The sequence below is a fragment of the Sebastes fasciatus genome, chromosome 12 (assembly GCF_043250625.1).
Source record: "Sebastes fasciatus isolate fSebFas1 chromosome 12, fSebFas1.pri, whole genome shotgun sequence".
NCBI lineage: Eukaryota > Metazoa > Chordata > Actinopteri > Perciformes > Sebastidae > Sebastes > Sebastes fasciatus.
The window spans coordinates 33,479,946-33,507,485 of NC_133806.1; the positions used below are offsets into that span (position 1 = coordinate 33,479,946).

The following is a 27,540-nucleotide window of genomic DNA, read 5'->3' on the forward strand; positions in this document are numbered from 1 at the left end:
TGTTTATTGTGGATTTAGTAACATTTATTTTAACAAACAGTAGCCCATCACTCTCCCTCTAAACGGCCTCCTGGCTTTTCATAGGGATTAATCTCTCGTTTCTGTTAATTAACGTGCCTCAGCAGTGCAGGTTCACAATCACTGTTTGTGTAACATGCTGAAATAATTGAACTCTTTCAGAGGTTGAGTTTTTCTTTCTTTCTTTCTCAGAGTCTGTGCCAAGTGCTTGATGCGTCTGTCAGCATGGGCAGCAGGGTGCTGGAGACACAACTGGACAGTCTACTCTTAGCACTGCATCAACAGGTACTTTACTCACTCCATCGGCTTCCAGTTCGCTTTAGAATCGCTTTGAAGCTCTTGATGTTTGTTTGTTAAAGCCATTTACAGCCTTGCCTCACCTTATTTCTCCGAGATTTTAACTCTCCGCGAGCATAACGGGGCTTTGCGGTCATCTGGTCAACTTTTATTAGAAGTCCCGAGGTCGAGGGATAAGCTGTGGGGTGATAGTGCTTTTGCTGTCGCTGCTCCTAAACTATGGAACAAGTTCCCCCCTGATATATCCACAATCACTGACCTAGTACTCTTTAAATCTAAGCTCAAGACTTGTTTTATTTAGATTGGCTTTTAATACCTAGTAGCACTGTGACATTTTCCTTATGCTTTTTATGTTCCTTTTTCTGATTTTCTGATATGTTAAGTTTTTATTCCTGTTATTTCTTGATGTTAATGTGAAGCACTTTGGGTACCCTTTGGTTGTTGTAAAGGGCTATACAAATAGATGTTGATTGATTGATTGAACAGGTCCACATTATTACACATTAAGTCCATACTAAATGAAACACTGCAGCTTTAACCTTGAGTGAACCAGCAGGCGACTGACACATGACACAGATGCTCATAAAAAGATGGCAGAAATCATGCTCATAGAGATTGTGCTCCTCCTGTGCTCATAGATATATTACATCCAGATCAGGTATTGTTGACCAGACCTTTTAGCACTCTGACACAGCCATTGAATTTAGGAGACACAATGTGGGGTTTTAAATGGTTAATAATCTGACAAATAAGAGGAGAAATGTTCTAACTTTCAGCTATTTCCTTGACTACCTCATTTTATAGCATCTTGAAAACCCACAGTTAATGTGAATTCTAAGAAAAACTGATGGGACTAGAGTAACCTTATTTTGATGTGCTATGGTAAGCTATCATTTGCTCTGTTTGAAGGTTAAATATTAAACATGTTGAATCATAAACATGTTGGTCAGGAACACTCCACACTATTTTTGAATATTTTTTCAAACAAAACTTCCATAGTCCTGACAGCTTAACTTGAAATACACTGTTTTTGCACTGTAGAAAATCTGTTTTTAACATTGTATAATAATGATAATACTAAATACTTCTCAGCAGGAAACCGATGGATTACCTACTCCGGGTAGGGAATGAGTCCTTACCCCAAGTGAACAAGTGAAGGAGTTCAAGTGACTCAGGGTCTTGTTCGCGGGGTGTATTTCATTCGCTTTACCGCACCGTTGTGACAAAAAGAGAGCTGAGGCAGAAGTCAAAGCTCTCGATCTACCGGTCACTCTTCGTTCCTACTCTCACCTCTGGTCATGAGGGCTGGGTCATGACCCAAAGAACTAGATCGCGGGTACAAGCGGCCGAAATGGGTTTCCTCAGGAGGGTGGCTGGCGTCTCCCTTAGAGATAGGGTGAGAAGCTCAGTCATCCGTGAGGGACTCGGAGTAGAGCTGCTGCTCCTTTGTGTTGAAAGGAGCCAGCTGAGGTGGTTCGGGCATCTAGTAAGGATGCCCCCCCTTGGGGGCCTCCCTAGGGAGGTGTTCCAGGCACAACCAGCTGGGAGGAGGCCATGGGGAACACCCAGGACTAGGTGGAGAGATTATATCTCCACACTGGCCTGGGAACGCCTCGGGATCCCCCAGTCAGAGCTGGTTAATGTGGCCCGGGAAAGGGAAGTTTGGGGTCCCCTGATGGAGCTGTTGCCCCCGCGACCCGACCCCGGATAAGCAGTAGAAGATGAGTGAGAATACTAAATACCATTACCAAAATAGTCCATTAAGGTATCGTTGTAGCAGGACGGGTTTTTGCTGTTAGGTTGAGGAACAAAGAGCAGTGGGTGTGCCCAGTAACAGAGCAACCCACAAGCATACAAGTCTTACCAACACTATTATACAGAATATATTAGCTTTAGCTGGATCTGTCTGGTCTAACCGCTGACAGTTGCTGGTTCCCAACAGCACTTTCTATCACAAGACTAGGTTTCTGTCAGTCAAACCAGCTGTAACGCAGTCATTGTCTGTCGTCCTGCTTAGTGACAGAACGGTTCACCCCATTGAAACCACAAATCTGTGGCTAAATAGTGAACAGACTGGATTACTCCTTTTGCATCTTGTGCTGCTTTCTTCTAGACGTGTCAAATGGCCGTCAGAGAGTCGCTGTAGTTGGATGTTTTCATAACCTTGTGACTCAGCTGACACTTGGCCGAATGCCTTGACTGTTGCAACATTTTACCACCATGACTCTGCAGACGATGTGTGTTTGTATGATCTAGATTGTCTGGTTGGGACGGAGAGTATTTCACCAGAATGATACAGCAGCAGTACCTGACAGAGCAGTTAGAATTCCTATCGCTATGATCTTACACAAAACTGTGTTTGTAAACAGAAAACTGTACATGTGTGTGATGAAGTTGCTTGAAAACACAAGTTGTTCTCAGAATTTAGAAAGATTGGCTTTGAAAAATAACAAATTTCACAGTTCAGAAACTTACCCCAAGTTAGAGACTGTGGTTGTACGAAACTTGTCATGTGTTACTCGCTACTATGGTATAAAAAGAGCGTGTTTACTCAGCCACTCCCTTGAACTAACAAATAATGGTCACTGCAAACTAGGGCTGCACAATTTTGACTGATATTGCAATTGGGTATGATCATTTTTACATTGTTATTAAGATTTTCATTGAAAAACATAAAAAAGATTATGGTGTGATGTTTTTTTTTTGCAGTAATCTCTACCAAACAAAGATGTTTTCTTAAGTCTGTAGAATATGATGTGTAGGTCAGGACATCTCTGTAGCACCACAATATTTAATTTAAAATGCTATTTTGACACACATTTCTCCTTTAAAGGTACTATATGTAAGTTTCAGGAGATCCTTGTTATTAATGACACCTGTGAATACTGAACTGCAGTCAGCATCCTGACATCCCTCCACATAGTCCATTAGTCCTGATAATGGACAGCTTGCTGGGCACTATCCCTTACATAATGTTCTGTAATGTTCCCATATTTTATTTGGACCTTTGGCTCCATGATACCAACTAGCTTGCAGTTTGCAAATTACTTTATCAGCTCATGTTATGAAACAACCAAGCAGATTCATGCTGCATAGCTATTGTAAGTTACAGCAAGCTGACCAACCATAGCTGAAGCACTCCAGACAGTATTTTGCTATGTTAGCTGCACACTGTTGGCACATTAGGGGAGCTGAAGAGAGGCACGGCACTCGGCAACGTCATATCAGTCCACAGGCTGTTAGAGGCAACCAAGTAAGTCAGGGAAGGTTTCAGTTTTTAAGTTACGTTACTATCCTTACATACATTGGCAATATAAAGCAATTAATACATGTAAATTGTTACATATAGTACCTTTAACAAATATTGCGATTCCCTCCTCATCTTGCAATTTGAAAGTTGCAGTAGGCCATGTTGCGATTTTGATAAAATTGATTATTTGTGCAGCCATACTGCAAACTGACGTTAACATTTATACTATTATTTTCCTTATTGTTTTTATTATTACAGTAAGCCATTTCTGTTTAGTTTGAATAAACTTATTCTATGATTGTAATTATTTTCCCATGTAACTAAAATGTCAGCACTCACCAAAACTCATATTCATTTATTTATTTAAAGAGGGATCCCCATTTGCTGATACCAATGGCACTAGCTAGTCTTCCTGGGGTCTGAAATCAAGTACATTACATTTATCACATACACACTATATACAACTTCATATTTGTGTTACGCTAATAAAATTCAAATTTATAAATTTCACATTCATTCACATCATCCAAAACCATTTAGCATCAAGGCCCATCATCAGGGAAAAAGAACAAAAAACCATACATGACCACCACTGGACTATCGATCAGCTGCTTCAGTAATGTGTTCTCACTGTAGATGGTATTTAATGAGGATTTGTTAGAGGATTGACGGATGTAAAGAGGGCAGCTATTCCACTGATTGACGGCACCATAAATTAGTCTTTTTTAAGGCACTCGATTTTGCCATATCATGTCATATAATGGTGTTTGAGGGTTGACACATGGCCGTCACAGAGAACAGTGTAAGATCATTTCCTCTCTTCCCCAGGTGTCTGCCCCTATTGATTACAGTAACCCTCCTACTGTCAAGAACCACAACGAGGTCCTGCGCTGCTTCACCTTACTGGGTACTGAAGCTCTTCAGTTGTTTATCTGTATGTTGAATTTGTTCTTCGTTGCCACTACATTAAATTATTCTAATTGTTAAGACAGTTGTGTAAGAAAGTCTGTTGTGGTGACAAATAGCTGAATGTTGTCCAGCAGCATCAGGCCTTTCTATGTGTTTTAGTTCTACGTAGTCACAAGAGCAGTAATGAGATCATCCATAGTGTGTCGGACTCTGTGTCCACCACAACATAATCATATTAACTGTGACTGATGGTCTACTTCCCTCCTCTTCTCTCTTCTCTTGCTTGTCTTCCCTGTGTTTTTGCCCTTGTGTTTTTGTATTTCTGTGACAATTTCTGCATTTGACATTTTTAATTTCTTTCTTTCTCTCCACTCCTTTCCCTCTAGCTAACTCTTTCCCAGACCGGATGGTCATGTTTGTTCTTCAGAAGTTGGAGAACAGTAATGAGCGAAGCAGGATGGGCTCCCTGGCTGTCCTTCGTCACCTCATCAACTCCAGCAGTGAGAAAATACACCAAATGACTCATCTTATCTGTTACTCCACACGCATCAGCGATTGATTTGGTGCAAGTTATGTAGTCATTAAGTGTGCCCTGTATTTAGATATGCAAAGATTAATTGATTTAGTTGAAACTATTAAATATATTGCCAGCTTTTTTGGTAATCGACTAATCATTTTGAGTAATTCTTTAAGAAAAAAAAAGTAGAAGTTCTCTGATTCCAGCTTCTTAAATGCGAATATTTTCAGGTTTCTTTCCTCCTCTATGACAGTAAACTGAATGTCTTTGAGTTGTGGACAAAACAAGACATTTGAGGACGTCATCTTGGGCTTTGGGAAACACTGATCGACATTTTTCAAAATAATCATTAGTTGCAGCCTTACTTTACCTCTTAATGTGTTATTGCAGCTTCCACAATGGAGAGTAAGAAGCTGCTAATTCTGGCCAGCATCAGACAACCGATGGCTGACCACAGCAACAAGGTAACACACATGTTGACACACAGATCTTTTCTCGTGAACATTTGTAATGTTTTTTGTTCTGATAATCATGACATTGTTTCGTGTTCCAGGTGAAGAAGCGTGTGGTGCAGGTGATCAGTGCGATGGCTCATCACGGCTACCTGGAGTTAGATGGAGGGGAGCTACTGGTTCGATTCATCGTTCAACACTGTGCCTTACCTGACACGTACCGGGTACAGCTTCTGTTGTGTTTCATCTTTTATAAGTGGATTTGTGTTGAAGTTGTCTCTCATAACTATTTTCTTCATTTATGTATATTCTTGTATATATGACTTGTGTGATTATTGACGCTTGAGTGGTAGTTTTAGTTACTTTATGAATCTTCCTGAAAGAGAATTACTGCTCAAGTAACTTCAAGAATTTTCCATCTCATGATTAAAGGTGATGATATTCTCCAGTTTACACTATTAGTTATATTGGTTGAAATGGTCTTTCAACCCCAAAGGCGATCCATTACTGATGAGCTCTGAAAAAGGACTGGAAAAAGGAAGGTTGCCTTGGAAGGAGCCCCACGAGGGGAGGGGGGGGGGTTTAGACGGAGCTCCTGAGGCGATGCTACTTTCAAATTATGCTAGCTTTCCAACATCATCGACCCTATCTTTAACAAAGCTAATAAACAAAACAAAAGTTGAAGAAAACAATTAACCAAACAAACTCATACAGCCATAACATTAGGTTAGCACAGGCATCCTGACCGGTCTGCGGCTACACAGCCCCATACGTAACAAACTGATGCACTGTGTGTTCTGACACCTTTCTATCAGAACCAGCTTTAACTTTTTCAGCAGTTTGAGCTCCAGTAGCTCTTCTATTGGATCAGACAACACGGGCCAGCCTTCGCTCCCCACGAGCATCAATGAGTCTCGGGTCTGACCCTGTCGCCGGTTCACCGGTTTTCCTTCCTTGGACCACTTTTGGTAGGTCCTGAACACTGCAGACCGGGAACATCCCACAAGAGCTGCAGTTCTGGAGATGCACTGACCCAGTCGTCTAGCCAGCACTATTTGGTCCTTATCAAAGTCGCTCACATCCTTACGCCGGCCCATTTTTTCTGCTTCCAACACAAAGTTCAAAGTCCAAAATGTTCACTTGCTGTCTGATATATCCCCCCCACTGTCAGGTTCCATTGTAACGAGATAACCAATGTTATTCACTTCACATGTCAGTGGTCTTATTATTATGGCTGATCGGTGTATAAGGTCAATGGACAATATGGAAGATACACTCCAACCAATACATTATCAGTGCAACAGATGATGTTGTGCTTCGGTGTTTCATATCCGCTGAAGCCTTTTATAAGATGTAGTAGACAGGGCTTGCAAATCGAGTTGTTCAAACTTGAAATCTTTTGCATCACAGGGGAACGTTTTGAGAGGTTAGAATATAAAACATGTATTCATGTGTGTCTGTGTGTGTCCAGCGAGGCCAGAGGCCCACAGATCCGGAGGAGGTGACTAACGAGGCACTGAGGACGATGTGTGACAACACCCTTCACCTCCTGACCACCACTGTTGGACGACTAGCTGATGTACGTAGACCGTCTACTGTCTGACCTGTTGATTCATCTCTGTTTTCAAAGACATTTAACAGCTGATGTTGTTGCAGATGTTTCGCTGAAGTTGCATATTTATCCAGTTGTTTTCCATTGTGTGTGTTATTAGACAGATGAACATTGTTCAGAAACTTAACGTGTGTGTATATTTGGTTGTTTGTAGGTGCTGTGGCCAAAGCTGCTGTACTATCTGACCCCTTCACAGTTCAGCAACGCCACCACTCCTCTATGTAAGAGTCTGATAGTGCTGGGCAACAAGAAGAAAAGTAACCAGGAGCCTAGCTTCAACATAGACTTCACACAGGAAGGTAGGAGGGATATTTACTGACCATCTATGTGAAAGTTATCTGCTGAGTGTGTTCCGTGTTAGATATAAGTGAGTCATAAATGTCACAAATGAATCATTCAGCACTGAAATTAGCTATTTGAAAGTGATCATTCTTGTTCTGTGTGATCCACCTCAAACTAAATGTGTCTCATCTTTCTCCTCCAGTCAACCTGCCCTCTCCTCAAACACTAATGGTCAGACTGCTGGTAAGTAAATCCAACTCTGTGACACATTTTTCAATCTCTGGTGACTTGTTTGGTGACAAACAGTGGCCACTGTGCTAATAGCATTGGCTAAACCACATTCCTTTTGTGTCTAGAGTTTAAAACAAAGACTGAACATCCAGTCTAATAACTGGCAGGAGAAACAGATTGTAATTAAGTATAATTAATGAATTGCGGCGCCTGGTTTAGACAAATTATTTGTCAGGCAGTTGTAAAGTCTCATTTTCTCTACAATGTTTCAGCCACAAACTGTGACTATTTGTATTGTTATATTAAGGTTTAGAGCTGCTCTTACTGTATATTCAACGTGGAGCAGTGATGGAAGGAGTAACACAATAATCCTACTCAAGTGGTACAGTTTACTTGGTGAAAAAAGCAAAAGGTAGTTTGTAGTTTGTAGTTTATAACATCCCTGACTGGTACCCTGGTTTGCCTGGGTGTGTTCCAGGTGAATGCAGCGTTCCCGTTCAGTAGCAGAGATCATGGAGCTCCGTCCCTCTCGCTCCTTCAAATCCTCAGCATCAACATCCACCCTAACACAGAGATCCTCTGGGAGAAAGAGATACCTCCTCTGCTTTCAATGCTAGAAGGTATGGAAATATGTGGGCCTAATCTTTTCTATGTATTTATTTATATAAAGTAATCGCTTTGGAGGAAGCCAGGGCAGACCTTTTTTCCTTTTCATTCCTCATATACAGTAGTCTTCCTCCTCTATAGTAGAGTAGTCTGACTGTGTGTTGTTGTTGTTTCCAGAGTCAACGCCAGAGAACCTAGAGAAGAAGCACTGGGAGGAAAAGTTGCTGAAGGTGTGTACTGTATATAATCTCATTCACATCATAACATGTCTGTGTTTTCCATTTGAATAATAATAATAGATATAAATATGACTTTTTTTCAGCCCATATTAGACAAATAATTCCCATTTATTTTTTCATTAATGGTTTAATTGTTTGTCTGTTTTGATACAGAAATATTCTAAATATCTAAACAAGCTAAAAATGTGTCTTCAGCTCTTGTCTAAAACCCTGGCTACTATTGATGATGACAAGTGGGTGTGTCAGTTGGGAGCTGAGGCAACTAGATACCTCTCCACGTATAACAACGACTTAGAGGAGAAGGTAAGTGCTTTCAACAAGCTTGTTCACCAACAAATCAAGAGCGAGATGATTGCTTTGGTTTAGTTACCAATGTTTGTCCAGTGACAGTAAATGAATGGACATAGTTTTGTGGTTTGTTGAGTTGTTAAGCCCCCACAGCAGACCTAATTTAGAGCTTGAGGTTGGTCATAATTCAACTCAAAAGGCTGACTGTGTTGAGCAGTGGTTCTCATCCTTTTCATGACCTCCTTAAACAGAGTCATGCTTCCTCATGACCTAACAGCCACACACAGAGAGGTGAACAGTTAAACCCATCATCATGAAAGAGGGAAATATGGGGACTTTATGCTGTTTATTTAACAGAAGTAAAGTAAAGATCTTGACAAATGTTATGAAAAATTAAGTGGTTGTAAATTTGGACGGTGCAAACAGTATTTCTGCTAACCTAGAACTATTTTCATGACAATCTGATGATCTTGCAATCCAGTGAGGGGAGCCAACCTGTAGGATGAGAACCTTTGACAAGAAACAGTACTTTGTTCGGTAAAGTACATATATATCTGTAATATAATCAGTATTTTTCTCTCTCTAGAGTTTCCTGTATCGATGTTTAGGAGTGACTCTCCAACAGTGTTTCAATAAGGAGGTGGTTAAAAAGCAGCTGCAGGAAATCCTCCTAACAGCAAGACACAATGATGCCATCGAACGAGAGGTACATACAGATCTGAAAACATCTCTCAATGATTGGACAGGTTAAAGATCTAACTTGTGTTTTCTGTCCTCTGTATCTGTCAGGGAGTTGCAATGGGCGTTGGTCTGTGTGCCAACAGCCACTTAGAGGGAACTCTGGCCAAGCTGGAAGAGTTCGGCAAGTCAGACGCCTTCAAGAAGTCACCGAGCATCTTCAACCTTCTCAAAGTACGAGGAACTTTTAGGATATATCGCAAATGAAGATCTGGTTGATGTTACTATTAATGTTTAAAAACGCTTCTTCATCTCTCCTTCCTTTCCTTTCCTTTTCTTTTCTTTCCTCAGGAACGTAATGATGTTGAGGTAGAGAAGGTGAAAAGCACATTAATCTTGTGTTACGGTCAAGTGGCTCTGAACGCACCTCCAGAAAAGATAGTGACCCGCATTGATCAAGACATCCTTCGCTGCATCAGTAAACACTTCAATACCAAGGTAATGGAAATACTAACATGACTTTGTTATTACTATTAAGAGGGGATTTTCAAAAATTTGCATGCAGAGAAAAATGACACTGATGATACGGACAAACAAGAGTTACCGAACAGGAACTGATTTTCATGCAAAACTATTACAGCTAGAGTTACAATAGTTTTCTGTATTCCAACTAAATCCAACTGGATCCGTTGTATTGTGCCACGTATGATTTGAGCCTAGTAGGCAGCTAAGTTTAAGACCTTTCCATTAATATCAGTTCAGATTTTTTGCTTCAAGTGCGCTTTTCCAACGTTGCAGTGAAATGTACCCTCTGTTATCCATCAGCTTGTTCATTTAAAACAGGGCTAAATTTAAGCCAGCACTGACCCATTTACTTTGGGAATAAATGGTAAAACAAGAAAGTTGTGGTAAACATGTAGCGTCACACCTGAGTCAGCATCATATTAAACATATAGAGCCCTGTTTTCATGGCAGCGCACGGTGCACACACAGAGGAACGAGAGGCACAAACAGGTGGGAGGTTCAGTCAGATGAGGCAGCGCAAAGAGAGTTGTTGGTATTTTGGTGGAAACTGTGTCTTAGACACTGAGAATAACAGATGTCTCTTACCACGTCTGTTTCTGGCGCAACGTCTTCCTGGTGCCACTTTGGACATTTTATCTACAAGAGGAAACGGAGAGTAACAATACTGGAATAATGCTTAAAATATAAATAAAATATTTTAATTGAACACTCTCCAACCAGTAGATGTATTTAAATCAATATCAAAAAATATTGTTTAATGTTAAATTAAAATAAGTTATTGTTGTCCACAGCTGCTGTATGAAAATAAGTTCTTCTATTCATTGAATCCCTTCAGCCATCTGAAGGCAGCGGGACACATATGTTGATAAATCTGCAGCTTTGAGAAGAACCACTGGTTACACATAATAATAATAATAATAATAATAATAATATATTGGATCTATATAGCGCTTTATATTAATCTCAAAGACGCTTTAACATAGTCGGGGGGGAAACGGTGTGAGACAGACAGACAGGAGACGAACGACAAAAAGCGACATACACAGGCACAATCACATACATACACATGGACTGATGGGTAGGAGGAGGGGGCTACGGGTAAGCAGATGAGAAAAGATGTGTTTTGAGGCGGGACTGGAATGTAGTGAGGGAATCGGAGTCTCTGATGAGATTGGGGAGTGAGTTCCAGAGCTTGGGAGCTGCCCTGGAGAATGCTCTGTCCCCAAAGCTGCGGAGTTTGGACGTGGGGGTGGAGAGTAAACCAGCTGAGGTGGATCTGAGGGACCGTTGAGGTTGGTAGGGGGAGAGGAGTTCAGAGAGATAGGGGGGTGCAAGTTGGTGGAGGGCTTTGTAGGTGAGGGTCAGGATTTTGTAGGAGATCCGGTGGGAGACGGGGAGCCAGTGAAGGTCTTTCAGGACTGGGGTGATATGATGCCATGATTTGGTGTGGGTGAGGAGTCGGGCAGCTGCATTCTGGACCAGTTGTAATTTATTTATGGAGGTGTTGCTGATGCCATAGAGGAGTGAGTTGCAATAGTCAAGGCGGGAGGAGATGAAGGCGTGAATGAGTTTCTCTGCTGTAGGGGGTGTGAGGGACGGACGGATTTTTGCGATATTGCGAAGGTGGAAGAAGGATATTTTGACCAGTTGGCAGATGTGGGGCTCAAGGGAGAGGGTGGAGTCGAAGATCACGCCAAGGTTACGTGCCTGGGGGGAGGGGGAAACGGAAGTGCCATCGATGTTGAGTGTGAGGTTGTTGGTTTTGGTGAGGGTGGATTTGGAGCCGATGAGGAGGAGTTGTTTTGTTGCTGTTGAGTTTTAGAAAGTTCTGTTGCATCCAGGCTTTAATTGCAGAGAGGCAGGAGTTGATGTGGGAGAGCGGTGGGTTGTGAGGGGTGTTGGTGCTGAGGTAGATCTGAGTGTCGTCAGCATAGCAGTGGAAGTCCAGGTTGAAGTGGCGTAGGATCTGACCGAGGGGGAATAAGTAGATTATGAACAGGAGTGGACCGAGTACAGAGCCTTGGGGGACACCTTGTGTGACTGTGGATGTGGCAGAGGAGTTGTTGTGAAGGGAGATGAAGTGAGATCTGTTGGTGAGGTATGACTGGAGCCAGCTGAGTGCAGTACCTTCGATACCGATGTCTTGGAGTCTGGTGAGAAGAATGTTGTGACTCACGGTATCGAAGGCTGCACTCAGGTCCAGGAGGATGAGGATGTTGAGGGCTCCGGTGTCAGCAGAGGTGAGGAGGTTATTGAGGACTTGGAGGAGTGCAGTTTCTGTGCTGTGGAGGGGGCGAAAGCCAGATTGGAGGGGTTCAAGCAGGTTGTTGGAATGCAGGTGGGATTGGAGCTGGGTGGAGACGAGGCGTTCGAGGGTTTTGGAGAGGAAGGGGAGGTTGGAGATAGGGCGGTAGTGATTGAGACAGGAGGGGTCCAGACCAGGTTTCTTGAGTGTGGGGGTGACAGCAGCAGTTTTGAAGGCTGAGGGGACAGTTCCATGGGACAGTGAGGAGTTGAAGAGGTCGGTGAGGTAGGGGCATAGGACAGGGAGGCAGGACTTCAGCAGGAGGGTGGGGAGGGGGTCCAGGGAGCAGGTGGTGGGTTTGGATGTGCTGATGAGTTTGGCAATGGTTGCTGAGTCAACAGGGTCGAACCGGGAGAGGCGGTGCTGGGGGGGAGGGGTCAGGGGGTCCAGAGGGATGGAGAGAAAAGGGGTCGGTGTGGTTGCTGCTGGGTCAGACACGGGGAGCAGTGAGTTGTTGATGGTGGTGATTTTGTCGCTGAAGAACTGAAGGAATGAGTTACATAGATCGGGTGAGGGGTCAGAGAGGGTGTTGGCACGAGGCTTGAGGAGAGTGTTGACAGTGGAGAAGAGGGTTCGGGGGTTACGGGTGGGGTCATTGATGATGGTGGAGAAGTAGTCAGATTTGGCAGCAGTGATGGCGTCTTTGTAGGTGATGAGGTGAGATTTGTAGGCTTCGAGGTGAACAGTGAGTGATGATTTTCTCCAGAGGCGTTCAAGTTGGCGGCCGGTCTGTTTGAGTTTTCTGAGGTGGGATGTGAACCAGGGGGAGGAGGTGTTGAATGAAACAGTTTTGGTTCTCAGGGGGGCCAGTGAGTTGAGGGAAGCAGACAGGGTGGCGTTGAGGTGGTTGGTGAGATCATTGGGCGAGGTGGGGGGTGGGTCCAGGTGGAGGGCAGCAGATAGCAGGTCGGAGAGATGGAGGGGATCAATGGACTTGATGTTGCGGAATGAGATGACTCTGGGGAGTTTCAGACGGGGTGATGGGGAAGGGATTGTGAATTGGATGAGTTTGTGATCAGATAGGGGAAAGGGGGATGGGTGGATGTTCAGAACCGGGACGTTGACAGAGCAGACGAGATCTAGAATATGGCCTTTATTGTGTGTGGGGAAGGTGATGTGCTGGGTGAGGTTGAAGTTGTCCAGTAGAGTGGAGAAATCAGAGGCAAGTTTACAGGTGGGGGAGTCCATGTGGATGTTGAAGTCGCCCAGTAGCAGTAGGGGAAAGGGGAGGGATGACGCTAGGATGAGGAGTTCAGACAGATCGGAGAGGAAGGATGAATTTGGTTTAGGTGGGCGGTAAATGAGAATGACTGTGTTGGAGCAGGTTTTGAAGGCGAGGGATTCGAATGATGTGACTGTAGGGAAAGTGAGTTCGGTGGTCCTGAGGTTCTTGTTGAATAAGACTGCGAGGCCCCCTCCACGCCGGGAGGGGCGGGGTTTGCAGAGGTAGCCGAAGTTGGGCGGGGGATGCTTGGTTGAGGGAGAAGAAGTCATTGGGTTGTTGCCAGGTTTCAGTGAGCAGGAGGAAGTCCAGTGAATTGTCCAGGATGAGTTCATGGAGGATGGGGGCTTTGTTGTTAAGTGAACGGGTGTTGAGGAGGGCAAAGTTGGATGAGTGGGAGGGTGGTGTGATGGGGGCACGCTGGAGAGGTTTGAGGTTGGCCAGGTTCACAGTGCGGCGGGGTCCAGTGGAGGGGGGGCGGCGGGGGTGAATGGTTTGGATGTTGTAAGTCGGGGTGGTGGGGGTAATGGAGGACTGGAGATGACGGTTGTGTTTGGGGCCACGGTGAAGGTAGCGTTTGCAGATGAGGATTCCAGCAGATTGAGCAGAGGAGAGAGCAGTGGAGGATAGCCGGTAGTTTCTCCTGAGGCGGAGGAGTTGACAGCGAGAGTAGGGGAGGGGAGGGGAGGAGGTAATGGGGGGACAGAACAACTGTGGGAACCAGGGGGGTCCTTTGAATAACAGGGGGGGTAGTGTAAGAAGCAACAGGAGAGGGGTGAGTAGGGTTGATGGTTCCATGGTTTAGCAGACGGGTTAGCGGTTAGCAGGTGGTGAGAGGGACGGTAGAGGCAGCACAGGGTAGCGTTAGACAGGGCGGGGGGGGGGGGCGGTGGTACTCACGATACAGATGGTTACAGATGATGAGGAGAACAGCCAGATGATTATTGTAATTCCAGTGGTGGAGTGTCCGAGAGGAGTTGAGGGGGACAGAGAAACATGCAGGGCAGCTCCGCTAGCGAGTTAGCAGCTAACCGGCGAGGAGAGTGCAGCGAACGGGAGCAGAGGGAAAACAAAAAACAAAAAAACGGAGAACAAGAGTGGGAACGAGACAGAACACAACAAAACTCAGGAGAACAGTGAAGAAACAGCAACAAAACGAGAGGAAAGACAGCTGACAGAGGGAGAAGCGGCAGTCAGGAGACGCCAGCAGTGCTCACCCACCGGCAAAACAAAAACAAACACACGTGTACGGAGGCAGCAAAGGGACAAACAGTGCGGGTCTGATGAATGGCCGTCCGCTGTGTTTAAATTGATTAAATCACATGTAAATGACGACAGGCTGCTACAAAATAACCACACACACCTCTACACACATCAGACTGTTAATAACGTTGACATAAGACGTTGGATAACAGCCGCTCATATCCTGTAGCTCGCAGCCTGCTTTCCAACTTAAAACAAAAAAGAAAATCAGCTGATCATGTTTTATTCTTGAAATGCGTTCCGATTAAAACACTGTTCACATTTTAAGAGATGATGTGACCATTTAAACATGATCCAAAATAGCAGATGTGCTTGGAGACGCTCACACGGCCGGTGCGTCCTCGACCTACTGCACCGTTTGTCGTTGCATTTGCATGAGAAAAATAGGGCCCATAAACTTCTTGCAGTGTTGCAGGTAAGACGGCTGTATTTGTATGTGCACTCATGACTTTATCACCTCTATTTCATACAGGTTCTGGGGATTAAAGTAGAGACGAAGGTATTGTCACAAGAGTACAGGGGCTATATCTGGTTTTACTTACTAGTCAACTTTTCCTCTTTCCTCTCTTTCATCTGGCTCTCCTTCCTCACTCTTATTTGTATGCTATTCTGCACACTGGTGGTGATATTCACTAAAAAATCTTTACTGAAAATCTTTTAAGCCAAGAAAACACAGCTTGTTAAAATAAAGCTACTTTTTCTTTAAGCTTTTACTATGCTGCATCCTAGTTCTATTTTACAACGGTGGAGCACTAGATATTTGTGCCGGCGTCTTTAAGGCATTCATGAATGATCCATCATTAAAATGAGTTCGCTGTGGTTGTGGAGCACATGTTTTTTTGAAAATTAATTAACATTTAATACTAACTAGACCAACTGAGGTCATAATTAAAGCTGCCTAAGCGCTGAACTTGATCAGTTGTGAACAAAAACACAGACCAACACTAATGTTGACAGTAACTGTGCTCATTGTTATAAGTGAAAATGCTCTACCCAGTGAAATGTAGCTTTACGGGATGCACCACTAAAAATCTTTTTTGAGTACCAAACACCATGTAGGCTTGAAAGGTGGCTGTTTAAAAGTTTGAGTGATCAGCTTTAAGTGAGTCAGTTACAATGGATTCTAGTCAATTTTTACCAAGGAAAATGATCAAAGGTATCATCTTTTACGGTCACCTTTTATATCCTGCAGGGAGTGCAGAGTGTTTGATACTCAGAGCTAGATTCGTGGTGGGTTATTACTTTATTGCAGTACATATAGTAGTATATAAAAACATGGTTACTAGTTGGTGTTTCCAACCTTGCATCTAAAGTCTTGTGAATTTTTGAAAGCAGCTGGGATTCCCCAAAAGTCTCAGTGTTTTCCTCTGGCCCTCACTGAACCCAAATATAATGCAAAGAATTTTCAGAAATGTCTTTTGAATGACCAGCATTACTAGCAACATGCCCACTACATAACTTATGTCTGTTTAAAGGTGCAGTGTGTACGATTCGGTGGCATCTAGTGGTGTGGTTGCAGATTGCAGCCAGCTTAGTTCCCCTTCGCTCACTCCTCCCTTTCCAAGACTGCGGTAACGTGAGCCACCGAGTGCAAAACCGTGGTAACGCCGTTTGCCTCGCTCAGAGGCCATCCATACCATAATAACACTACTTTAGGAGCAATCTCTTAGCAATCTCTTAGCAATCTAAGAGCCCTTCCTGGGGGCTTGGTTCTGGGCTACTGTAGAAACATTTCGGAACAACATGGAGGACTCCGTGAAGAGGACCAGCTCTCTATGTAGATATAAATGGCTCATTGTAAGCTAACGAAAACGCAACAATTCTTATTTTCAGGTGATTATACACTAATGAAAACATATCTTATTTTCTGCTATTGGATCCCCTGAAAAGTTACACACTGTTCCTTTTAAATGGGTTTGAAAGGAAAGCTTCTTGTTCAATAGACATTTTTATAATTGCTGTATTTGGCTCTTTTTATGAAGCTGGTTTACGATGCTGCATTAAATATGCATTTGTAAGCTGTTAGCATGACTAACTGTTGTTTTTGTGTGATGCAAATAGTTTGGCAAAAATAGGGTACACCTCCACAACAAGCTTTTTAATCCCACTCAAGCTCAAGTGAAATAAGCATATCCATATGTGAAGTAATAGCTTCCCTCTTAGATCCATCTCTCTGTGATCTACACACGGTTGTCTCGTTCTCTCTCTCTCCCTCATTGCTAGTGGATTGTTCTTTAAATGCTCACCAATGACTCACACTGAGTGTAAAAAGGGCTTTTATAATTTCTTGCTAAATCTTAACTGCTCTTTGTGTCTCTTCTGTCACTTCTTAGACCAGAGCCTGCAGGGGGTTTGCTGTTCAACCAATCTCTAATCTCTAATCACACAACTCTGATTTCACACTTCTCTCCATCCGTAGGCATGGAGGATCAATCTACAATACTGCTGTTGGATTGATTTGATTGATTAATGGACTGGGTCGATTGATTGCTTCATTTTTAATATTTCTGGAATGATTTTGAATTGTGTTTGCTTTCTGCTCGGTCGCTTGTAGAGTTGCATCTGCTGAGCTGGGCTCCAGATGTTGTTTGCATTCCTGGCAATTTGGAAAATGCAATTATCCAATTTTCTTCATATTTAGCCTACTTTTCCTCTTGACCTGAATCTTTTGATCTGTGTATGTCCTCTTTCATTTATTCTGTTTGTCTGTCTTGTGTTGTGTGTATTTTGTCGACATGCATTCGTGCGTCTTTCCCCGTTTCAGGACCTGACTATGAAACTCAGTCTGATCCAGAGTGTCGGGCTCATAGCCAAAGCCATCAGCGAGTGTGTGAAGAAACAAGGCTACATCTTCTCTCGCAAACAGGAGCTCATCACCGTTATGCTGGTGAGTTATCAGTCATTTCAGTTTGTTAAAACAAGTCTTAAATGTGTAATTGCTGATACAACAACAGTTATTTTCCTGATCTCTCTTCCTGCTGTTATGTCTACGCTGTTCAGGATTTCATCAAGGCAGAGCCAGCTGATGCATTGAGGACTCCAGTACGCCATCTTGTGATGACAACCTGTGCCAACCTAATGTATCCTTCAGCTTCCATTACTATTGACAGGTTTCCAACAAGAAGTTCCTGATAATATTAGTCCCGGGACTACTTTTCAAGGAACTAAAAGGTTCCTTCAGCCCACTGTTATCTGCGTTTCCTGCAAAGATTGGGCAAATTACTCCACTGATGTATGAAAAAGCAACATGACATGGGATGAGCGCTGCAGGCGGTCACAGCAGTAAACACACTCTGCAGTCTGCAGTTCAGTTTACCCGTCCGTTTCATCAAAAAACATGTTGAAACAAATAGACGATTTCTTTTTACTGCTGCATATATTTACTGATGCACGTTGGATGATGTTTTTTACTCTCATTCACAGCATCTCTGCGCCGTGTCTCTTCTACCACTCTCCCTCTCAGCTCTCTCACACGATCTCTCTCTGTGTCCCCTTTTAAATGAGTCGGGCAGCAGAGCCTAACTTTACCTTTAATGTATTCAAACAAAGAAAACTGCTCTCCACTCGTGCTAACAGGGTCCTATATCAATACTAGGGACTTCCTTGTTTTATGATTGAAGCAGTACACAAGGTATAGTCGTTGAAGCAGCAGTGCCGTGTGTGTGTTTGGTCAATCAGCATCCCTGCAAACTCCACCCCGAAAGTTCCCGTGCTTTCAGAAAAATACTACTAAAACTAAAATGTCCTCAGAACTTAGTTTTATTTTCGAAACGCAATGAGTTCCTCAAAAGGTTCCTAGTTCAGGGGGAACGTTCCTGCGTTGGAAACGGGGCTTATGTCTACCACACAGGTTCACAAAAAGCTGTGTTATCGTTTCATTCTTGCACCAGAGGTTCTGTCATTTCTTTGACCTTCAGTGCTTCAGGCCTCTGGACCCTGCGCTGAGTGAGAACGAGAGCTTTGACCTGCTAAAGGTTTGTGTGAACAGCGTGTTTTCTCTGCCACCTGAGACTCACACTCCAGAGAAAACTAAAGAAGAAGAGACGCTGGACCCCAAGCAGAGAAAGGTGAAGTAAAGCAGACACACATACAGTGTACTTCACAAATCTGCTGTATATTTGTCCTGTGCCATCACTAATTTTAACGCTCACAACTATTGTGCAACATTTTTCAAATGCTGTCATGTTGTCAAACTAACATGTCCCGGTGAATATGTCCAGGCGTTGTACAAAGACACGTTGGCTGCATTGCAGGAGCTGCTGAGAAGTGTCCTGGCCAAAGATCCCACACCTGATGGCCTGCAGAGTGTCTTCAAGGTGAAGCGTCCTGTTTCACACTAATCAGCTCTTCTCATCTTTAGCTAAACATAAAGTATTAAGTACTAGAAATATGTGTATCATTGCATTATTCTGTTGTTCTCTAATTCTGAATTTAAAGAAACTGAGGAGTTCATAATGTGGCAGCTCTTGTCATCACATGTCAGCACATTGCTGAACGATAGCAAATTATTAATTACAGATGATTGCTTTATTTAGAATCATTCACTCTATAGCTTAACAAAATGGTGCTTTCAAACGTATTAACCAAGTTGGTATCATAGCCGAACAAGTGATGTCTGTAAGTGTTTGGCTACCTCTGGGGCTCTATTAGTAGTCCTGCTATCTATGACCAAATCCCACCACTTTCTCTTGTGTGTCTACCGTCCTTTACCCCCTCGACCTGTCTTTCAGCTGTCTAATTAAAAGAATAATTGGCTTCAGTGAACTGCTGTACATCAAGCAGTAACTGTCCCGGCTGTGTTACTCTGCAGCACATGATTTATATTATTATTCTCCTCCTGTGCAGCACATCGAGTCATGGTTGAGCTCCGGACAGGACCACGAGAGAGAGAGAGCTGTCACAGCTACTGCTCACATGTTGGCTTACTACCTGGATAACCTGACTGTCAAGGTACACACACACACACACACACACATGCACCCTGAACACACCACAGATGGTAGTTTTGAAAATGGTCCTGAAAACTATGGGTGTATAATTTTTGTTACTCCTTCAAACTCAATCAATGATTCAAAGTATTATGTATTATATTTATATTATTATTTGTCTTCACTGGAGGTTAAAACTGACATTTTGTGCATTTCCTTACTTTTATTTCTGTGCATCTTTGTGCAGAACATGGTGTCTTTCCACAACCTTGGAGCTCTGCTGGGTCGACTGTCTCCGCGATGTGCGGACCCTCACCCTGCTGTACGCACTGCTGCTGTGGACTGTATATACTCACTGCTCTACATACAGCTACGCTATGAAGGTACAGACACACAGAGCCCTGGCCTCTTACAGTACCTTTATCATTTTACTTTGTTATTTGCAGTCACTTAAGTAAGGGATAATGTACAGCGAGCCGGTCATTGTTGGGAAAGAATCCCCGACAGGGCGATACTGCACCCTGACGTGCAGCGGAGGCTACTATTACACGGCTACTTACTTAAGAAATCAATATTTTGACACAAAAACGATCCACCAGAGTCCGACGTCTGAACTGCACCCATAGCAACGGTCTGTTTTACATAACAACTGTCTGTTATAGATAAATTACAGACCGCAGAACACCGTGATTGACCAATCAGAATCCAGTATTCAACACAGCCCTGTAATAATAATAATCATTAAAATAATTGTTATTTCTCACTCAACCTACGTAGTCCAACTTTAACGTCAACTGTTGATGTTGTATGTACAAGGACTAGTTTTTGTACAGCTTGCTGTTTTGACTCTTTGTGTGCAGGGTTCTCTCTAGATTATAAGGATGAAGGTGTGGACAGTCTGTTGCCCTTAAAGGAGCGATTAGATAACCCGGACCACTCAGTTCTATATAAGACCTGCTCCGACCTCACCAAGGTACACTTTATACCACTCTGCAAGACTGACATCAAAATCTATTACATGCATTGAATCCTTTTGTTTCCTTTCCCTTTAGTATGGCACTCAATGACAAACCATTATGTTGTTTTTATGTCGTATCCCATCCAGTAAAACTGTGTAATTACATCTTTTCCTGTGTGTGTGTGTGTGTCAGGTGATGAGTAAGCGTCTGCCTCAGCAGCAGCTGACGACGTTGGTGTTCATGTTGTTTGAAGGGCTGGTCGACAGTCAGGCAAACTGCTGCAGAGCCTCATCTGTCATTCTAAATACTCTGCTGAAGAACAGAGGAGGAGGACTGCAAGAGCTGGTAGTACACACACACACAAACACACACACACAGCCCTTTGTTGCAACTGCTGATTAATTCAATTATGTGACACACACACACATCTGGAATACCAAACACAGTGCTTGTTTGAATGTTAGGTCCCAGAGATGCTGGAGGTGCTACATGTGCGTCTGCAGAACATCACAGAGGAGCAGGTACCAACACACATCACCACAGATATTTATTATTCAATAGCTTTTTTGTTATTCTTATTCTGTTTTGAATAACCAAAACATACAGACTTGAGTCACTCTGTTGTGGCGTATTTTGCAATAATGACCTCCTCATTGTGTAATTATATCTTACATAACCATCTGAAAGACCTGTTTCCTTGTACCTGTGTTCAGGTGAGAGTGGCGGTGGGACAGACGGTACTAATCCTGGCTTCTCAGCATCTACAGACTGTTATCAATGCACTAGTCAACCAACCACTTCCTTTTGACAGGTATATATAAAAACGTATAATTATATAAACTACTTCAGCATAGCGTCAATGAAAGACGCTTAAACATAAAGTTTTTTCTTCTCGTCTCTCTGACCAGCTGGACCAGTGAGATGTGGATGGCTTTGGGAGCAGACCCCATCGTAGCCAATCAGATCATTGAGATGGTGATGGAGAAGCTTCTCATCATGGCGCCCTACGTAGACCAGAGGGACTCGATGATCAGAGGAGGGACTACGAAGGTGGCCACCAATCAGCCACTGGCTGTAAGTCACAAACACTCACAGACATGTCATTGACTGTATTAAGTTCTAGATAAAGATTATGATATTCCTTTAATGATTGCTTTTAGGTTGTAGGGTGACTAGGATCTTCAGTTTTATGTCAACAAGGTACTGTTGTTGAATGTGGTAGTTTTACAATTGATCAGTAGCCATTTTCTTAATTTACACAATGTCTACACAGCCTGCACAGCGAAAGCAGCAGCAGCTTTAGTTCTATGTCTACATATAGTTCAGTGTCTACACAGGATGTGTTCAGGGATGGTATTGGGAGTAGGTCACCTGCATTTTGACAGCGTTAAGAGCCCACTAGACAAGCGCTCTAGTTACACACGTAAAATGGTTGCGGTTGCACGAGTATATCACAAGTGAAAAGTGAGCCTTTACGTGGCCTGTTTCAACAGCTGTATTCATTAAAATCAACACACATCTACAGGCTGCCTTGTCATGTGACCACTAAATGTCTATATCTGTAGATTATGTAACAGACATTGATTATTAAGTGCTTTACATAAACTAAATATAAAACAATAAGAAACAGCAAATAACTCAGATATAATCTGGATTATTTTAAAATCAATCCTGTTAATCTCTATTGGCCATCCTGCTCTGTAAACATCGGACATTGTACAACCCGGATCGTTCGACCACTAATTAAAATAGAAACAGATCTAATCGTGCACAGCTCTCCTCACCTGGGCAGCAGCAGCTCCACAAACAGAACTTGCAGAAGAGGATGATTGTTACGTGTTAACATGTGCATGTGCATGTGTTTGTGTCTGTTCTTTGTTTCCAGATGACATGCGGCCTAAAAGAACTGTTATTAAATGGCCAGAGTCAGGAGCCGGCAGTCAGTCTGTTTCCTCAGCTCTTCTCCTGTCTCACCGTCCGACTGGGAGCAAGCGTCGGGGTCTCAGCACCGAGGGACAACAACACTAAACACGCTGCCTCCATCCATGTAGCAGGGTCGGCATCTTCTTCTCTTTATAACTAGTACAGCCTAGATGAGACGCCTACAAAGCTTAGCTCTATAAACCTTTAATTTCAGGCGTCTTTGTGAGCTAACTTTTTGGTGTAATTCTTTTTTGTGATTCAGAGTTGCAGCTGATGCTCTGCGAATCTTGTTAGCACGGACCCAGTTAGACGAGGTGATGAAAAGACTGGATGAAGATAAAGCCTGGGACGCAATGAAGGAACAGAATACACACGCTACTGGAATTACACTACTGGCAAGGTACGTATACACACACTCAGCTAGGTGGGTTCAGTGTGAGATCACACCAGATAAATGCTGATAATGTCCAGTAAACTTGTAGCTGGAAGTTTCAACACATTTCTGCCAAACTGCTCATCAATATTGATGTGAAATAAGTAACTTGTTTCCGTCTTTCATAACCAGTGAATATGTGTGTAAATGACTAATCTCTTCTGTATATAAAGCCTGTGTAAATGTGGGTATGCTTGTCTTGTCTAAAGGGCAATGGCTAAGCATGCTGGTCCCAGGTTGCCCGCCATTGTGGAGAGTCTGTGTCCGTCCTTGAACAACATCTACGAATGCCAAAGAATCACCGTCACTGCTTTCTTCTCTGAGGTGATTCACCATGAAATATTGCATCATATTTAGTTTTTAGTTTTTCCATGTTTGGAGGTGGGGGGGGCAGTGTTTCATTGGGCTAAGTGAAATGAACAATAAATGCCCCAATTTGTTGCCATCATATCGAAATTACTAGTGATCTTTTTCGTGTACCTAACTGTCATTTAAGTGACATAATGTATGAAAACAAAATGCCAAGAGATAATAAAGAATATCGATCATCTTTTATTGACCAACAGATGGAGAACATGAATAACCTGACCTCTCTCGCTCGCTCTCGCTCTCTCTCGCTTTCTCTCTCTCTCTCTCTCTCTCTCTCTCTCTCTCTCTCCTTCCCCCTCCCCCTCCCCCCCAGCTCTTAAACCATCATGTGGTGACGGAGTTGATGTTGATAGATGTGTTGATGAACAACATGATGGAGAGGATATCAGATCCCTGTTGCACTGTGCGCATGTTGGCTGTGAGGGGGCTGGGCAATATAGCCGTAGGATCACCTGAAAAGGTACAACACACACACACAAGAACACACACTCTGTGCTACCATCTATACAAACTAAATGATGGATACGATTTTTGTGGGATCTTTGGGACACACCTTTCATCTCTTCTTCCATCTCCCACCAGGTGAATAAATATGCCAAGGAGCTGCTGGCAGCCATGAGTTCAGGCATGGAGGAGAAAGACGATCCAGGTACATTTCTAATGACAGTAGAAGTGAAGTTACAGTAATCTGTAGTCTGGGGTTTCACCTTCTTTCACCACATCCATCATGTTTGTCATACAACATGTTCAGCCTCTCGTGCTGGATTGGTTGACATTAGTAGACATGCTCGTTTTCATTTCTGGCCTCCGGTCCTCCTGCAGGTAAGCTGATTACCCTCGAGGCCATGTCGGGTCTTTCAAAAGTTCTCCTCTATCTGGACAAGAAGAACGTCCACTTATTAGTGGTCTACATCTTCATGAAGATCAAACCTTTCTTGGAAAGTGTAAGTTTCCTTTAGATCCTTCAACATGTTGCATAATGTTATATATTGTACGATAACTCTCATAATAAGTATCCACATTTGCGTATTTCATATTCATAGTTCTGGAGTTATTTTGTTAGTTATTATTTAATACAACATACAGTATGTAGTGTCTTTTAATTACTCAGAGCCACACACAGACGCGTCTAACGCTAACGGTACCTTGTGGCTCATCCAGGAGAACGATGAGATCCGCTGTGCTTCCATCCATCTAATGGGAAACCTGTCCAAGTTTGGCTCAGGAGAGGCGGTGTTCAAAGACCAGATCCACAATGTTCTGGTCAGCCTGCTGTTACACCTGGTCGACCCAAACCCACAGGTGGTCAAGGTACGGTAGGAAATATGCATACACACACATAAACTTTCAAAACTGCTTTTAACTGAATTTATTAAATCTTGAACCCCCAGGGCAAACTGCCACAGTTTTATACTAATATGGATGTTGTTTCTGCATCTGTCCAGGCGTGTAAGTATTCGATGCGAGTGTGTGCTCCTGTGGTGGGATCAGAGCAGATCACAGCCATGTTTCAGAACCACCTGCACGACGGCAAGAGCTTGCACTACGGAGAGTTCATCAATGACCTCACCAAGTACCTGGTGAGACACGCACAGTCAAATATAAGCATGGCTGAATAAGATGAGCAGCTTCTTATAAAGTAGGGCTGCTCACTCTTAGATGACTAAAACCAAAACTGCTGATTAGTCGACTAAGATTTCTTTAGTCAATAATTTGTTTTGTTTTTAATGCCTTTTCATGCTGAATGACTTTGTTTCAAAAAACGTAAGAGCACATCTCTGGTAAACACGAGATTTAAAGTGGTGCTTTTCTGTGAGAAACTCAAAGTTTTATAGATCTTTTCTGTTGCTATTTTCATCAAAATTGAGAAACAAAGCTATGGAAGTCTAAGCAAAAAAAGTTCAAACTAGTTATACATTTTCTGGCTGTAAGGGACCAGTGTGAAACATTTAGAGGGATCTATTAGCAGAGATGGAATATAATATTAATAAAGATGTTTACATTAGTGTTTGGTTACCTTAGAATGAGCCGTTTATATCTAGAGAGATATAGAATCCGCCATGTTGCAACGCCATGTTTCTACAGTAGCCCAGAACGGACAAACCAAACACTAACTTTTCCTGCTTGGGCCGGAGTCGATAACGTTGCTCGCTCCCGTCGCCACCACTCTTTCTCTCTTGCTTCACCACTCACTTCCCTCGTACACACACACTCTACCCACTGGCTTTGCCCCAAATGATCTAGCTACTCTTACAACGACTGCCTCTAAAGAGCGCCGTTTTTGTGTTGGCCACCGTAGTTCTCCAACACGCTTGGCACACGGGAGAGGCTTCAGTTGGTTGCATGTGAAACCTCACCGCTAGATACCGCAGTTTTGGTCGTACAGTACACACTGTTCCTTTAACACAAAGTGTATTTCAGGACCAACCTCACAGATTCTTCTGCGAAGCCAGAATAGATGATATTGTTGAACTACATAATAGATGGTTCTTCATGTTTGATGTTCAGTGGATGTTGTTTTGTGGTTCATAGATTCAGGACTTTCCAGGCATGCTGAACTTTTATCACATCTCAGTGATCCAGTTCTTCAAGAGCAACTGGGCGGAGGTCAGAGCAGGAGCTGCCATGTTTATAGGTACGACTGCAACACTCTGAAACCTTGATCCACGTCATCAATATTAATATCTAAAACCAGTAGAGCTGCAACGATTAATGTATTAATCGATTAGTTGTTAAATATTAAATTAAGCAACAACTATTTTAGTAGTAGAGTAAAAAAAATCTAAATCCTCTGATTGCAGCTTCTTAAATGTGACTATTTTCTGGTTTCCTTCCTCCTCTATGACAGTAAACTGAATATCTTTGAGTTGAGGACAAAACAGGACATTTGAGGACATCATCTTGGGCTTTGGGAAACACTGATTTACATTTTCTGTCATTTTATAGACCAAACATCTAATCGGGACAAAGACAATAATCGTTAGTTGCAGCCTTAAAAACCAGTGACCTTGAGTGGATGTATGGATCAGTGGGTTCCGCCTGTATATGATGTGACCTGATTATAAGGTGTGTGTGTGTGTGTGTGTGTGTGTGTGTGTGTGTGTGTGTGTGTGTGTGTGTGTGTGTGTGTGTGTGTGTGTGTGTGTGTGTGTGTGTGTGTGTGTGTGTGTGTGTGTGTGTGTGTGTGTGTGTGTGTGTGTGTGTGTGTGTGTGTGTGTGTGTGTTATCAGGGTTCCTGCTGGGGAATCTTCCAGAGGAGCATTTCTCCCACCTCAACATGGCCACCATCACTAAAGGTGATTCACAGCACAACATTCAACAATGTGAACTCATTGTGTTGGTCGTCTGGTGTGTCTGTGTTCATCCTCATGTTTAGTGTTGTCTGTGTATGTGTGTGTTCATCCTCATGTTTAGTGTTGACTGTGTGTGTTCATCCTCAGGTTTAGTGTTGACTGTGTGTGTGTTCATCCTCAGGTTTAGTGCTGCTGCTCAGAGATCCAGATCCTGTTGTGAGAGTGAAGGCTGCTGAGGCCATGGGACATTTCCATTGACACACAAAGACCTGCATACACATCTCAATGTTTCCATCCCAAGTGGTAGGTCACCACTTCATAGAAAACAGAAAAGTAGTAGTTATGATTAAGCCTGCAGTTTACTAAAACATTCAGATTCCACCATTTAAATGTCATTATAACAGAATCCAAATAACGCATCTGCAACCTTCATTAAAACCAAAAACAGGGACCAAAGCAGGAACAGAACAGAAGCCAAACTATCAGATTTACCAATGTTACGAATCCTACAAACACCGATAATAAATATTCCTACGCACAAATGCACATATATTTAGCCGTTAGCAGCTTCTTTTGACTCTCAACTATGGTACTTGAGAGGAAGTGTTAGTTCTTAGCTATATTTCAGTGACCAAAGACTGTGTTGTTCTGTACAGATCGGGTTGTCTGTTGTGTTTCGTGCTCCGTCAGAGTGACACTACCAGAGATATATACTGTGTTCTATCAGTGAGATATACCATGCTCCGAGACGTCTCTAATGCAATGGTTAAAAACACATTTGAACTTCAGTAAAAAAGTTTTTTTAGAATAAATGTAGTTTCTTCAAATATTACGTTAAAATATGACAGTAATGCACATTTAAAGTACGTGACAACGGTTCCACGTGACTCTGGCTGGGAGCTGAAGTGTGTGTGTGTGTGTGTGTGTGAAGTCAGACCAGC

General features: G+C 43.0%; 1 protein-coding gene across 2 annotated transcripts in view; it reads left to right on the forward strand.

Moving 5' to 3' along the window:
- The window catches only part of mroh1 (maestro heat-like repeat family member 1), a 36,046-nt gene extending 9,147 nt beyond the window's left edge, over window positions 1-26,899 (forward strand). The window contains exons 9-45 of one of the 2 annotated variants that reach the window (XM_074654807.1): window positions 211-303; window positions 4,394-4,472; window positions 4,861-4,974; window positions 5,382-5,455; window positions 5,545-5,667; window positions 6,915-7,022; window positions 7,210-7,354; window positions 7,540-7,580; window positions 8,047-8,188; window positions 8,352-8,404; window positions 8,609-8,716; window positions 9,288-9,407; window positions 9,491-9,613; window positions 9,731-9,877; window positions 15,167-15,193; window positions 17,459-17,581; window positions 17,695-17,774; window positions 18,620-18,761; window positions 18,915-19,010; window positions 19,540-19,644; window positions 19,870-20,005; window positions 20,483-20,595; window positions 20,774-20,926; window positions 21,046-21,102; window positions 21,295-21,392; window positions 21,490-21,655; window positions 22,467-22,636; window positions 22,767-22,904; window positions 23,147-23,261; window positions 23,620-23,766; window positions 23,889-23,955; window positions 24,129-24,250; window positions 24,468-24,617; window positions 24,752-24,886; window positions 25,839-25,941; window positions 26,537-26,602; window positions 26,781-26,899. In XM_074654807.1, coding sequence (XP_074510908.1) covers window positions 211-303; window positions 4,394-4,472; window positions 4,861-4,974; window positions 5,382-5,455; window positions 5,545-5,667; window positions 6,915-7,022; window positions 7,210-7,354; window positions 7,540-7,580; window positions 8,047-8,188; window positions 8,352-8,404; window positions 8,609-8,716; window positions 9,288-9,407; window positions 9,491-9,613; window positions 9,731-9,877; window positions 15,167-15,193; window positions 17,459-17,581; window positions 17,695-17,774; window positions 18,620-18,761; window positions 18,915-19,010; window positions 19,540-19,644; window positions 19,870-20,005; window positions 20,483-20,595; window positions 20,774-20,926; window positions 21,046-21,102; window positions 21,295-21,392; window positions 21,490-21,655; window positions 22,467-22,636; window positions 22,767-22,904; window positions 23,147-23,261; window positions 23,620-23,766; window positions 23,889-23,955; window positions 24,129-24,250; window positions 24,468-24,617; window positions 24,752-24,886; window positions 25,839-25,941; window positions 26,537-26,602; window positions 26,781-26,857 — 4,056 coding nt within the window. In that variant the 3' untranslated portion in view covers window positions 26,858-26,899. The remainder of the gene's footprint in view (window positions 1-210; window positions 304-4,393; window positions 4,473-4,860; window positions 4,975-5,381; window positions 5,456-5,544; window positions 5,668-6,914; window positions 7,023-7,209; window positions 7,355-7,539; window positions 7,581-8,046; window positions 8,189-8,351; window positions 8,405-8,608; window positions 8,717-9,287; window positions 9,408-9,490; window positions 9,614-9,730; window positions 9,878-15,166; window positions 15,194-17,458; window positions 17,582-17,694; window positions 17,775-18,619; window positions 18,762-18,914; window positions 19,011-19,539; window positions 19,645-19,869; window positions 20,006-20,482; window positions 20,596-20,773; window positions 20,927-21,045; window positions 21,103-21,294; window positions 21,393-21,489; window positions 21,656-22,466; window positions 22,637-22,766; window positions 22,905-23,146; window positions 23,262-23,619; window positions 23,767-23,888; window positions 23,956-24,128; window positions 24,251-24,467; window positions 24,618-24,751; window positions 24,887-25,838; window positions 25,942-26,536; window positions 26,603-26,780) is intronic. The other variant, XM_074654808.1, reaches the window with a different exon arrangement.
- Window positions 26,900-27,540: the final 641 nt, after the last annotated feature.